Source organism: Narcine bancroftii, chromosome 4 (genome assembly GCF_036971445.1).
Source record: "Narcine bancroftii isolate sNarBan1 chromosome 4, sNarBan1.hap1, whole genome shotgun sequence".
In the NCBI taxonomy this organism is placed as follows: domain Eukaryota; kingdom Metazoa; phylum Chordata; class Chondrichthyes; order Torpediniformes; family Narcinidae; genus Narcine; species Narcine bancroftii.
The window spans coordinates 229,407,287-229,420,843 of NC_091472.1; the positions used below are offsets into that span (position 1 = coordinate 229,407,287).

The window sequence follows — 13,557 nt, forward strand, 5'->3', positions numbered from 1 at the left end:
ATAAGGGAACCATGGTTGACAAAAGAGAGACAGCGAACTAAGATGACAAAGAAAGCATACACAATTTTTAGGCAACAAGTCAAGAAGGGATCATGAGGATTGTATGGTAGCCAGGAAGGAACTTATGGATTTAGGAGAGCTCAAAGGTGGCAAAAGAAAGCCTAGGCAAGTAGGATTAGGGAAAACCCTAAGGAATTCTATGCATATGTGATGAGCAAATGGAAAATTGGCCTGATGGTAGGGCCGCTTAAAGATAAAGGAAGGATCATGTTCCTTGAGACAGAATCCCCGGGACAGGATGGGATTAACCCCAAATTATTACAGGAAGTGAGGAAGCAATTGCTGGGGCTTTGGCGATGATCTTTGCGTTCTACCTTGCCATTGTGGAGGTACTGGAAGATTGGAGAATGGCAAAACCTTAAAAAAGTAACAGGGAGAATCCTGGGAATTATGAGGTGAGTGTTACATTCAGAAAGTCAGGTGGCATGGCATCTTTGGCTGTGTGGATTCAGAATTGGTTTGCTGGCAAAAAGCAGAGTATAGCAGTCGATGGAATGAATTCTGCCTAGATGTCAGTGACTGGTGGAGTTCCACAGCATCTGTTCTGGGAACCCTGCTCTTTGTGATTTTTATAAATGAATTGGACGAAGAAGTGGAAAGATGAGTATGTTTGCAGATGACATGAAGGTTGGAGGTGTTGTGGATAGTTTGCAAGGGCATCGTAGGCTATAATAGGGCATAGACAGGATGGAGAGTTGAGCAGAGAAGTATGAAATAGCGTTCAATCCACCTAAGTGTGAAGTAAAGCATTTTGGAAGGTTGAATTTGAGGGTGGAGTACATGGTTCATGGCAGTATTCCTAACAGTGTGGAATCCATAGTTGTCTCAAAGTTGTTGCGCAGGTTGATAAGATGACTTTTGTTATGCTGGCCGTTTTTAGAGGGGGGATTGAGTTCAGAAGCTATGAACAGCAGCTCTATAAAAATCTGGTTGACCACACTTGGAATATTGTGTTCAGTTCTGGTCATCTCATTGCAGTATGGAGGTCGAAGCTTTGGAGAGGGTGCAGAGGAGATTTACCATGATGCTCCATGGAACGGAGAACATTTTTTTTTAAATGAGGGAAGGTTTACAGAGCTGGATTTGCTTTTCCTTTGGAGTGAAGACAAATGAGAGGTAACAACAGAAGTCTACAAGATTATGAGAGGCATAGATAGAGTGGGCAGTAGCATAGATTAGGTGAGGGGGGGGTGACGTGGGAGTTTAGAGAAGTCAGGGGTAAGTTTTTTTTTAAAAAAGACAGAGTGGTAGGAGCCTGGAAATGCATTGCCAGGGATGGCAGTAGAGGCTCGTACAATAGGGATGTTTAAAAGATACTTAGACAGGCATATGGATGCAAGACAGATAGTGTTATGGGTGTGATGGAGGGAAGGTTGATATTATTGAATAGGTTTATATAGGTTGGCATCGTGGGCCAAAAGGCCTGTATTGAGCTGTAATATTCTAATGATGTGAGCATTTTGAGAGTTAAAGCACTGAAAGAAGTTGACTAAGTCAAGGTTCAAAGGCTGGTTCTCACTTGAAGAGAGCCCCAAAACAGGTGATTTAGGGTCAAGCTAAAGGATTGGTAAATTAGGACAAGGATGAAGAAAAAAGTCTTCAGACACATGATTGTGAATCCAGCAAGTTTTTATAGGCATTAAGTATATTCAAAATATCTGGACACATTTTAATAAATTAGTGGACAGAGAGATCAAGTTCAAAGATGGAGAATGCACTAGTTCAGCTATGATCTTGATGAATGGAGCAGCAAACACAAAGGATCAAACACCCCACAGCTGGTGTCATTTTACAATGCAACAAGAAAAATGCTGGAGCAACTCAGTGGGTCATGGAAGGCAATAGTCAACATTTATCAGGAGGATGGAGCCTGACCCACTGCATTCTTCCAACAATTTGTGTGTTGCTCCAGTCTCCCAGTTCTTATTTACCTCTATTTCATGGTGATTTTAAAAAAACATAATGACAAGGATCGAAAGCCAGAACACATGATTTCATATAAAGCGAAGTCTATAATTAGGGCTTATAAATAGTGGCACTCACTATTAACTTCAATATGCAGGCAATAAGCCAGTATGGAATGCAACACTGATCAAATGCACCTTGTCAGCCCTTGCTTGAACATGATTTTTGAGAAAGAGCATTTTTAAAAAGCAAAAGATTTCATACAGCGAAGGTTCGAAAAATGTGGCAGATTAGATCTGATTAAAATGCAAAAGGATGCAAACATTAACTTGAAAAGTAAACCGTGAAACATTAGAATTGCCTTGGCATTCAACATCATCAAGTAACAAAAAATGTTCATGTTTCATCTCTATTCAATTATATTCCTCAATGAAATAATTAATTCCAACTAAATTTTAGGCTGTCAAAATCAGCAAGCTGAAATCATAAACAAAGACACAAAAGAAAAGAGCCAGACTTTAATGAAAAGGAATGCCTGGTGCAGAATTTCATTGATGCACAGCCGACGTGGTGAGGATGTGCTGTCCATTAATGACAAATTACCCCTTTTCTGGCTCATCTGTACCATTAATATTAGCTTCACAAAAATGGCAAGCAGCAATTAACCTTTGTCACACTCCCAAATTGCTGCATTTACAAATCGATTATCTGAACATGATTAACCACAATGACCTCTCTTTTCAGCAACATAATTTATTGATTGTCTATCAACACTGTTTCCCAGAGAAAAAAAAGTTTGTCTGTAATTATAAGTTTCAACATTGTATTTTTTCTCTCTTTCCCTTACTTGAAGCTCAGCTTCTCTTGTATCCAATTTGGCATTGAATTCACCACACTAATTCATCTCATGAATTATCAAGTTTTTAATTCTAATATTCAAGATGATGAGGTGTCTGACCTGTTATTCAGTCCATCACTGTCAAATCATTGATATTTCCAGCAACTTTGTTTTAATAAAATTTCTTTAAACTTAGATCACGTTCAACTAATTTAGACATATACTGCACGGTAACAGGCCCTTTCGACCCATGAGCCTGCGCTGCCCAAGTTCACCCACTTAACCTATATCCCCAGTACTTTTGAACGATGGGAGGAAATCAGGGCGCCCAGAGGAGACCCACACAGAAAAAGGGAGAACATACAAACTCCTCACAGACAGTGCCGGGTCTCTGGCACTGTAACAGCATTGTACTAACTGCTAGCTAACCATTCAGCCTCGGAAAGCAAATACTGATATCAGCTAAATATCGTCTGCTCTAGTAAAACTTAATAGAAGAAAAAAAAGAAACCACAAAGGAAAGCTCTTTATTTTGGAGCAAACAAAATTAAATAGATTAAAAACATGAAAGAAATCACAATACATCAAGAAATGTACAAAAATGGTTCTGAAAAACAACTTCTCATGATTATTATGAATGATAGCATGAGCTATGAAAATACTCCAGAGCTACAGCAGTGCCTTGGTGAAACTGAGCAAGAGGAAACACTGCAAAGACTTCAAAGAATTGAATATGAGTTAAAGATTCAGTCTGAAGTCAGTGTTTATTTTCCCAAAAATCTAATTGAAATAAAGGCTACCAAGGCTTTTTACAATTTTGTTCCATTACGGCAGAGTGATACAAAGAATGTGACCAAGAAAGCAAATATTGATATCAGTTAAGCAGGAAAGTCTGCAGACGTTGTGATTATAGTGTATATTTAGAACTGTACAATAAATATTTACTGATATCAGCTCTTACCGAATACAGTCAATCAGTGACATTGTGCTGAAGCTTGTAATTAATGGCAATACTCATGCCATTCTCAACGGGTGCCCAACAGCATATTTAAGTAAAAATCTTGCTTTCTTTTCACCTCATGTAACATAAATAATTTTTATGCAGCCAGTGGGAGAGATGTACAGACGAAACCAAAACTTGATTGTATGACAAGGAAGGGGGCCCATAACCTTTGAGCAGAGTCCGAGATGAAAAAAGGTCAAGAATGCTACTCTCAATTAACCACTCAACCAGCGTGGGGGGGGGGGGGAGGGGCCACAGCACATTTTAGAGGGGGGAGCCACGGATGACAAGGGTTAACACCAGACTGAGCTAGAGACCCAAATGCTCATCAATTGTGGCATGGTATGGATGGTACTAGGGACTACAAAGCAAATCAGAATAGCAACAGCAACACAGCCCTCACTAATGAGCTCACTGAACACAAATGTGGTGAGTCAACATTACCCACTGATGCAGCCTCAGGCACATCAGCATGATGCCAAGAAACATAGGTACTGGCGGAACTGCTGCAGAGGCAGTGCTGCCCCTGGTGCAGTCCTCGGGAAAGTAGGAAGAGGAGGGTCCAACTACCGGCGATGCCATACAGGCTTTAAACGGCCTGTTAAAGGAGCCAATGGTGGTTTATCTTAAAATCCTGTGACCGTGATGTGGCAGATGGAATTTAATGCCAACAAGTGTGAGGGGCTGCATTTTGGAAGGACAAACCAAGAAAGGACATACATGGTCAATGGTAGAGCACTGAGGAGTGCAGTCGAACAGAGGGATTTGGGAATTCCATGATAGTGGCATCGCAGGTGTAAAAAGAGCTTTGGCATATTGGCCTTCATAAATTAAAGTATTGAGTACAGGAGCTGGGATGTCATGGTCAAGTTGTATAAGACATTGGTGAGGCCTAACTTGGAGTATTGTGTGCAGTTTGGTCACCTAACTCCAGGAAAGATATCAATAAGACAGAAAGAGTGCAGAGATTTACTAGGAAGTTGCCTGGACTTCAGGAACTGACTTACAGGGAAAGGTTAAATAGGTTAAGACTTTTATTCCCTGGAGTATTGAAGAATGAGAGGAGATATGATAGAGGAATTTAAACTTATGAGGGGAATAGACAGAGTAAATATTGATAGGCTTTTTCCACTGAGGATAGGTGGGATACAAGCCAGAAGACATGGGTTAAATTTCAGGGTGAAAGTGGGAAAGTTTTGAGAGAACATGAAGGGGAACAACTTCTGACAGAGAGTGTGGAATGACCTGCCAGCTGAGGCAGTGAACATGAGCTCAATATTAACATATAAAGAAAATTTGGACAGGCACATGCATGGGAGAGGTTTGGAGGGCTATGGACTGAGTACAGATCAGTGGGGCTAGGCAAAAAATAAATGGTTCGGCACAGTCTAGAAGGGCCAAAGGGGCCTGTTTCTATGTTGTAGTGTTTAATGTTGTCTAGTCCCAAGATACCTCAGCACCTCAGAACTGTGTGACCTACTGAGTTTCTCCAGCATCTGCAGACTCCTTGTTTACCTTCAGGGATACATTTGAACTTCTGCAGACACTTGTACAAATTCCAGGCAAATGTTTTCCACCTTTCCCAGTTCCAATGAATGGTCCCAGGCAAGAAATGTTGACTGGTTCTCACTTCATAGATTCTGATTGACCTGCAGAGAGTTTCTCTGATTTAAATTTAAAATAGCAGAAATACCAATGCAGGATTAGTGTTACAGATTATTTTATATTGTATATAGATATATTGTAAAGGATTTAAATTGTGGGGATTTTTTTTGTGTAGGTCACAAACAAACACAAACACTTCACAACACAGATCTCATTTAAAATGCAAGAGCTCTGCTCAAGCCAGACAGTCCAGGCTCCCAGTGCCTTTGTTAAGACAATGGAAAGTAGGTGGTAATTGGACATGCTGTGGAGTAATGGATTATTGTTTTGGAAAGCAACAGATGAATGGACTCAGATGATTTGGTCTGGTGCCACGATCTGTCTGAAGACAGTTTGCTGTTTTTAGGAAGGTCATGTGGTTTTGCAAGCAGAGAGAGTCAAACAGATTTTTCTCTGAGTGTGACAGAGAGAGAGAGAGAGACTGCTGGTTTTCTGCAGTGGCTTTTGAAAGCTTGTTTGAAAACCCCATTTTGAAGACAGTTTGTGATTTCTAAGTTCAGCCTGTTGGGAACCCTTGTGGTCTTTACAAGAGATGGCTGGTTGCATAATGTTTCACTTTAAATAAGGGAAACAAAAAGGAACTCTGTGGTGACCTGGAGGAAAGAGGTCATCATCTGGAAAAACCTGATGGGGTGAGTTTTTTTCGGAAAGAAACTGAAGTGGCTGATCAGAAGGAATCAGTTTGTGTTCAACAAGCAACAAATCTCTCTGAAAATCTACAAGAACCTTCCTGAATGGTAACCATTTACCTTTCAAGCACCAAACCCTGGTGAAGATTCATAAATGTTAAATTCTGTGCATAGTATAAGAGTTGCCTGATACCGGTGAAATTGGAGGAGTGAGAAGTAAGATTGGACTGTGAATCAAAGAACTTTTCTGAACATTATATTACATACACGTGCGCTGAGAATTAGAAGGGGGTTAAGTTAGGTTAGTTAATAGTGATAAGTTAGAGTTTGATCCTGTTTTTATGTTTAAAGAAAATTAAAAGTAACTTTTGTTTAAGTGACATTTGTCTTGGTGAACTTCTATTGCTGGTGGGTTTTGCGGTCCTCTGGGCCCGTCACATTAGGAACAAGATAATGTTTACATGATGGTGTCGTTGCATGAGGATTAAAAACTAGAAATACAAGTGACACTATCAGAAATTACCCTTTATCTGTTAGTCACTATATGAAGCGGTGGAATATCATCAACTTTAATCTTTCAAGGTATTGATAAGAATTCTTTATTTCTTTATTATCAAATTCGATCTTTGGTAAAATGTATGTTTGGTAGAGATATGATTTTACCTAAAATGAGTAAATTTGAGACTTTTTTTTATGAAGGTACCAGAGAAGGGTTATATTTCATTTATGTATCAAATATTACAGGATGGTATGGATAAAAAGGGTTGGGATAGATCTAAAATTAAATGGGAAGTGGATATTGGTTTTACTTTTTCTGAAGAGGATTGGTTAGATATCTGTTATGATAGTGTAACTAGATTGATAAATGCACATTATGCAATGATTAAAATATGGTTTTAATGAATCAGATTTGTGTTTTAGATGTGGTGATACGGTTGGAACTTTTTTTCATGCTGTTTGTATACATACAATCTTTTTGGAAGAAACTTCAATCGTTTTTAGAATATCTGTATAAGATTAAAATAGTTTTAGATCCAACAGTATTTTTATTGGGTAGTTTGTAACCTCTGAAAGGCTTGGGATTAGATAAATTCCAGCTTGCTTTTGTATATTTAGCTTTATCCGTAGTGAAAAAATGTATTGCTAGTTCGTGGAAAGATACAAATATGATTGATATTAATAGATGGCATAATGAGATGAAATATTGTTTAATAATGGAAAAAATTACGCATGTTTCGCATGATAATTATAATTTTTTTATTAATAAGTGGCTGTTATACTCAGAATATTTACATTTCAATTTATATTGATTCGATTTTAATATGTATATTTAACTTTTTTTTAAATATTCTTTCTTTTATATTTTTTTATGGCTCTCAGGAGAATTAGCTGAAGGGGGGGGGTTTCTTTTCTTTTTTTTCCTATATATATATATATAAAAAATGTTCATGTTCATGTTTAATTGCTGTATATGCCATATATTATTTGTTTTTTGAATGAATAGATTAAAGAAAAACTTTAATCTTTCATAATCGACCTTTTTTATAAATAACAAATTAAAGGTCATTTGTGTCATCTAACTCCATTGTTTTCCTATGATATAAATGCTTAAAACCTAGCGACTCTCTTATGCTGCACCATTAAACATCATTAAAGGGCCCCAAGATATTGCCTAACAACATTATCAAAATCATTCACCACAAAAGGATATTGAGATGTTTGGTGAAGAGGATCAAAAGAAGGATGAGATTTAGAGAGATTTGAGATGGGGATTCCAGGGGTTAATAACTAAATATGCAGCTGACAGTGGAGAGAGTAAATCTTGGTCAAGAGAGTGGTTATCTCAGATCCTGAGGCAGTATGCAAAAGTGCTGGAGAAACACAGCAGGTCACGTAGCATCCTTAGGAAGTAAAAGGCAGTCAATATTTCAGGCCCGAGCCCTTGATCATGAGTGTCAAAGATTGTCTTGTTTACCTCAGATCTGGAAGAATTGAAGAGGGAGAGAAATCTTGTTTCCAAATCCCTCTGGGTATAACCCTTCTCTCTCTTATCAGTGACGTTTGTCCATTTCCCTGACAAAGGCAGGATGAACTGTACGTTGAAGTCTAAGTTAGGACATGAACATGGCAGCGCTGCCTGAAGAGCTGTAATGACAGTGTTGGCACTGGTGCAGACTCGGGGAGAGCGGGGAGCAGAGACAGTGTGGTCTCCTGAAGGGTCCTATCACCCAGTCCTATTGCTGACGGCTCTGTACAGACTTTAAATGGTGTGTTAAAGGAGCCAATGGAGGAGTTTTAGTCAAAATCCTGTGGCCATTGGGTTTTAGCCCAAGATGGCAGCTCCTGTGTTTAGCAGTGGCCTCAATGGGTTGCAGACTTCGCGGGAGCAGCGGACTGGCAAAGGGCACCAGTAACTGGGAGAACACAGAACACCCCACCTCCCACAAACATTGCTCCCCCTGTTGAGAAGGAGAAACAGAGGAGATGATCCCACGGAAGCTAACCACAGTGGCAGACCAGCAAGGGGCTCTGTGGCTGAAGACTCACATAGGCAGGGAGCTGTTGGGTGACTTGTGGGTGAGGAACCCACATAGGCCTTGGGCTGGTAATGAATTGAGGTCAAAGGCTGCGGTTTGCTGGAGACTGGGTAATGAGATACAGGAATCTTCACTGGGATTCAACAGGGTGATGAGGGATTCCTCATTGTGTCAGAGGTTTAGATCTGGTCTTGGGTTGCAGGTGATTTAAACTGAACTGGAGTATTGTGTGGCTACAGAAGCTGTGCCAGGGCTGGAGGCAAATCCACAAACACACTAGCGAGTCTGAGGGGACTCTCTTCTGCTGATTGCAAGGAGCACTGGGCAATGCTAATAGTGAATCCTTGTCTGCCTTATGGCAGACTAAAGACAATTTTGTTTAAATTTGCATTTCTGTTTTATTACATGAGTAAATAGTGTCTGATCTGATCTACAGCTTATTTCAAGTTGTAGAAGGAAGGCCTGCCAGATATGCCCTGGAAAAATCAAATCTGGAGTAAAAGGAATAGATGGGGGATTATTCTCCAAGTCCTCAGAGTAACTGCTAAACAACAATTCATTCAACTGCTATCTTAAAGCCACTGGGAAAATTTAGCTCGAAGTCTATTCTGTGAAGGGAATTAAATCTTTTCAAATATAAAACTTGGTGTTCAGTTCATTAATGTGAGGCTTGCATCCAATAATTTCACTCAGTCCCAACTGAAAATAAGGCTGCAGCCACTTTATCTATCCAGAATTTTCAAAGACTTCATATCTTTTTAAATTATTCGAGAACATTCCTGCCTCATGAGGCAAGCACATAAAATAGCAATGCAAGTTCTGATAGTTGTTTAAAAGCTTTACCTCACGTATATTTACGTCACAGCAGAAAGCACGATACCCAAAATATGTTTCTAACTCGCCCCAAGCCAGTAACCTTTTAGAGGAATACATGACAGACTTACAAACTCTGTTGCAAAAAGAGAAGTGAAAGTATCAAGATATGATACTTGTTCGTGGTAACATAGATGTGATAATATAAGAACATAAAATAAAAAGTATATACAACTTTTAAGACAAGAACCTTCTTTTCTAAGTTACAGAAAAAGTAAAAAGTTACTAGTACTTGCAAAAGTAATTCTACCTCTAATTGGTCCACAATTGATTGTAGCTCTGTAGAGAAATGAACAGCTAAAAGTTCAGCTGCTTTTGTGGGATTAATGGACACCAACTCCTGAAATTTAAAAAGAAATGAATTACTTTTCCAATTACTTTTCAATCTGGTCAACAGAAAATGATATCCTGTCAAAACAATGGCAATAGGTCATAGCAAAGACAGAACAAATGTTATATTTGTACTTTATTTTATTGACAAGACATTCGGTTAACACCATATAATACACAAAGTTCTTTTTGTTTCATCACAGAGAGAATTCTTCAGCAGGGAAATGGACTTTTCCCACACAGACTCTCGGTAAAATTCAAGCCCAGAAGTCCGAGCAATTTTCTTGTGAATATTTTCTGCACCCTTTCCAGGTCATTCCTACAGTTGTGTGATGAGAATGCACACAATATTCAAAGTATGGCATGGCGTATCTAGGGTAGGGAAGGAGGGGCAGAGAAAAGGGGCACTACTTGCGGAAGGGGGGGCACTGTCCTCGCCCTACCTGCCCAATATCAGAGTCCCTAGCCCAATAATTAATCTCCATCCCAGGGGTGTAGTGCTGCACTGCCTGGGCTCACTTGAGGACCCTGGAGCATCGCTCCCGCCAGCATCTTATCAGGCCACTTCAGGACTGCTCCAGCACGCAGGTGGCACCTGGCAGCAGCGCAATGCTGGATCAATGGAATAAAATGGCTGTCTTCCATACGCATAATCCCCCAGGCAGAAGGAACCGCTCTGCTAGTGCTAACAAGGGAAACACAGAGGTTCCCACTGCATAGGGGATTATGGGTTGGGAAGACAGCCATTTTTCCCACTGATCCCACATTGAGCCGCTGGCACCGACGAGCAGCCCCGAAGGCTAAAGCGACCCACTGAGGTGCCGGAGAGGCAGGTTGTGAGCGGGTGGCCAGCAGGGCTATCACAGCCTGCCATCACCCCCCACTGACGGCCCCGCCGACAGCCCGCCCCGGCCATCTACTGATGGCTCCACCGAAAGCCCACCCCAGCCACCCACTGACTGCACCGCTGACAGCTGACAATTCCACCAACAACCCGCCCCTGCTGCCTACTGATGGCCCCGCTGACAGACAACCCCGGCCGCCCGTTGACAATGCCACTGACAGCCTGCCCTGACCGCCGTGCTGAATAAAAAATCTGTGAATTGATGGGTGTAATTGTTATTAAGTTATTTTCACATTGCATCACAAAAATAAGAAATACTCATTGACATTTTATTTAATGGAACAACAAATTGAACAAATTAGTTCAAAGTATTGAGTAAAGTCTTAACTAAATACGTTACTTCGTAGAGTCGCAACCTGCATCACGACCTGTGTGTTTGTGGTAGTGGTTTTTGTGTGTTTTTTTTTTAAACAGGGTTGCGCCAATTTCAGTGGTAGCCCGAGGGCGCCACTTAACCTAAATATGCCACTGAAGTCCAGTCTCTTCAACACCTTGTACAGCTGTAGACACTATCTCTGCTTCTTCATTTAGAGCCATAACTGAAGAAGGGAAGTGTGCCAAATACCCTTTTCACCAACCTGTCTACCTGCATCGCCATTACCTGTACCCTTCAATCTCTTGTCTACAACACCCATCAGGCTCCAACTATTCACTGTGCAAGCCCTGCCCTGGTTTAACACCTCGCACTTGTCAGAGTTAAATTCTATCTGCCATCCCTTTCATGTAAATCTTGTTAGAATCTTAAATAACCTCCTTCACTGCCCGCTATAGCACCAATTTTGGGGTCATTTATAAACCATACTAACTATATTGTCATTCGAGTCATTAATGTGGATATAAAAAGAAAACAACAGGACATAGCACCAATCCTTGTGGCACTCCAATCTGAATAATAATCCTCCAAAACTACCCTCCATCTCCCACCATCAAGCCAATTCTGGTGAGGGTCGGGAGCTGTGCTTTATTCCAGGGGAGCGGGCTCAGTGAAAACGAAACAGGCAGTGACTGGTTGGAGTCTCTGCTACAGATACAGCTAGAGGGAAACACAAAGGAAAGCTCAAGCCCAGCAGCCATTGTTGAAGCTGCCAGTGTGTGAGTGGCTCAGTGTACGTGTGAAGAGTTAGAGGCTTTGGCTTGAGATGCTTCGGCAAGCAGAGGCTGAGGGCGTGCTCCAGGTAAGGTCAGATAAGATCTTTTTATAATAACACAGAGTAGGGAGTGGAGATGGCAGCTAGGGCAGTGGTATGCTCCATTTGCAGGATGTGGGAAAGCTGGTACAGCTCTGATGACTGCACCTGCAAGAGATGCATTCAGCTCCTTACAGAATGTGCCAGGAAATTGAAACTGGATCAACTCTGGATCATTTGGGATGCAGAGAGGGGGATAGACAGAAGGCATAAAAATAGTGTCACACCTAAGAGGAAAGAGGTAGGCAAAGGGTCGTACCTGGGAAGAGGAAAGGGAATAAGAAGTCAGTTCAGAGCACTCCTATGGCCATTCCCCTCAGCAACAAGTATACCCCTTTGGATATTGTTGGGAATGGGGGAGTGACTACCTGAGCAAGGCAGCAGGCAGACCAATAGCACTGTGGTTGGCTCAGAGCCTCAGAAGGGAAGGGTGAAGTCAGGCAGAGGGATAGTAAAAGGAGACTTGATAGGGGAACAGATAGGAGTTTCTGCAGCCGTAAAAGAGACTCAGGAAAGGGCGTTGCCTCCCAGTTGCTCAGGTCCAAGATGTCTGAGCGATGGCAGAATCTTCTCAAAGGGGAGGGCAAGCAGCCAGTAGTTATGGTAAATATTGGTACCAATGACATTGGCAGGAGTGGAGTAGAGGCCCTGCATAGTAAGTTCTGGAATATAGGAAAGAGATTGAAAAGCAGAAGTTTCAAGGTGATAATCTCTCAATTACGTCCAGTGCCATGACCCAGGGAATGTCAGAACAGGAAGACAGCACAGAAAAAATGAGTGGGTGATCAGATGATGCAGGGTTTCTAGTTCTTAGATGGCTGGAATCTTTTCTGAGGATGGGATGACCTGTACAAGTGGTTTGGGTTGCATTGAATTGGAGGGGAACCAATATCCTCGCAGAGAGGTTTACTGATATTGCTGGGTTGGGGAGGGGGAGAGGTGGGAGGACAGGGGACAAACTATATTCACAGTGAGTGGGAACCAAAGAGAACAGGCAGAGGAAGAGGCAGTTGGGGCACAAGTAGAGGCAGCTGGTAAGGAATCTGTGTGGAAGGACAGGCAGATAGGGCAAAATTGCAGCCATGGGAATGAGTTGCAATGGAACAGGACACAGAGATAAAATAGAAGGTTTTGTATTTAAATGCATGTAGGACAACCTTGAGGTATAGCTACAGATTAGCAGGTGTGAGTTGTGACTAGATGCCATTGGGGGAGCTGAATGTCCAAGGATACAAGTGTATCGAAAGGATAGGCAGGTAAGCAGAGGTACAGCATGGCTCTGTTGATAAAGAATAACATTAATTCATAAGAAAGGGACGACATAGGATCAGAAGATATAGAATCACTGTGGGTTGAGTTTAAAAAAAAATGGCAGGGGTAAAAATACACTGTTGGCAGTTATATTACAGACCTCCAAACAGAACCCGGGATGTAGACAACAAATTACATCAGCAAATAGTAAAGGCATGTCCGAAGGACAATTCATGGGGGATTTTGACATGCAGGTTATCGGGAAAACTTGGTTGGGACTGAAAAGCCAGAGAAAGAATATGTAGAATGCCCATGAGGAAATGTCTTAGAACAGCTCATGGGTGAGCTGACCAAGGAATTGGCAATTCTGGATTT

General features: G+C 41.3%; 1 protein-coding gene across 6 annotated transcripts in view; it reads right to left on the minus strand.

The window, feature by feature from the left end:
• vps8 (VPS8 subunit of CORVET complex) overlaps window positions 1–13,557 on the minus strand; it is a 681,049-nt gene that overhangs the window by 441,954 nt on the left and 225,538 nt on the right. For all 6 annotated transcript variants that reach the window (XM_069934259.1, XM_069934258.1, XM_069934264.1 and 3 more), the window contains one exon: window positions 9,761–9,850. In XM_069934259.1, the coding sequence (XP_069790360.1) occupies window positions 9,761–9,850 (90 nt within the window). The remainder of the gene's footprint in view (window positions 1–9,760; window positions 9,851–13,557) is intronic.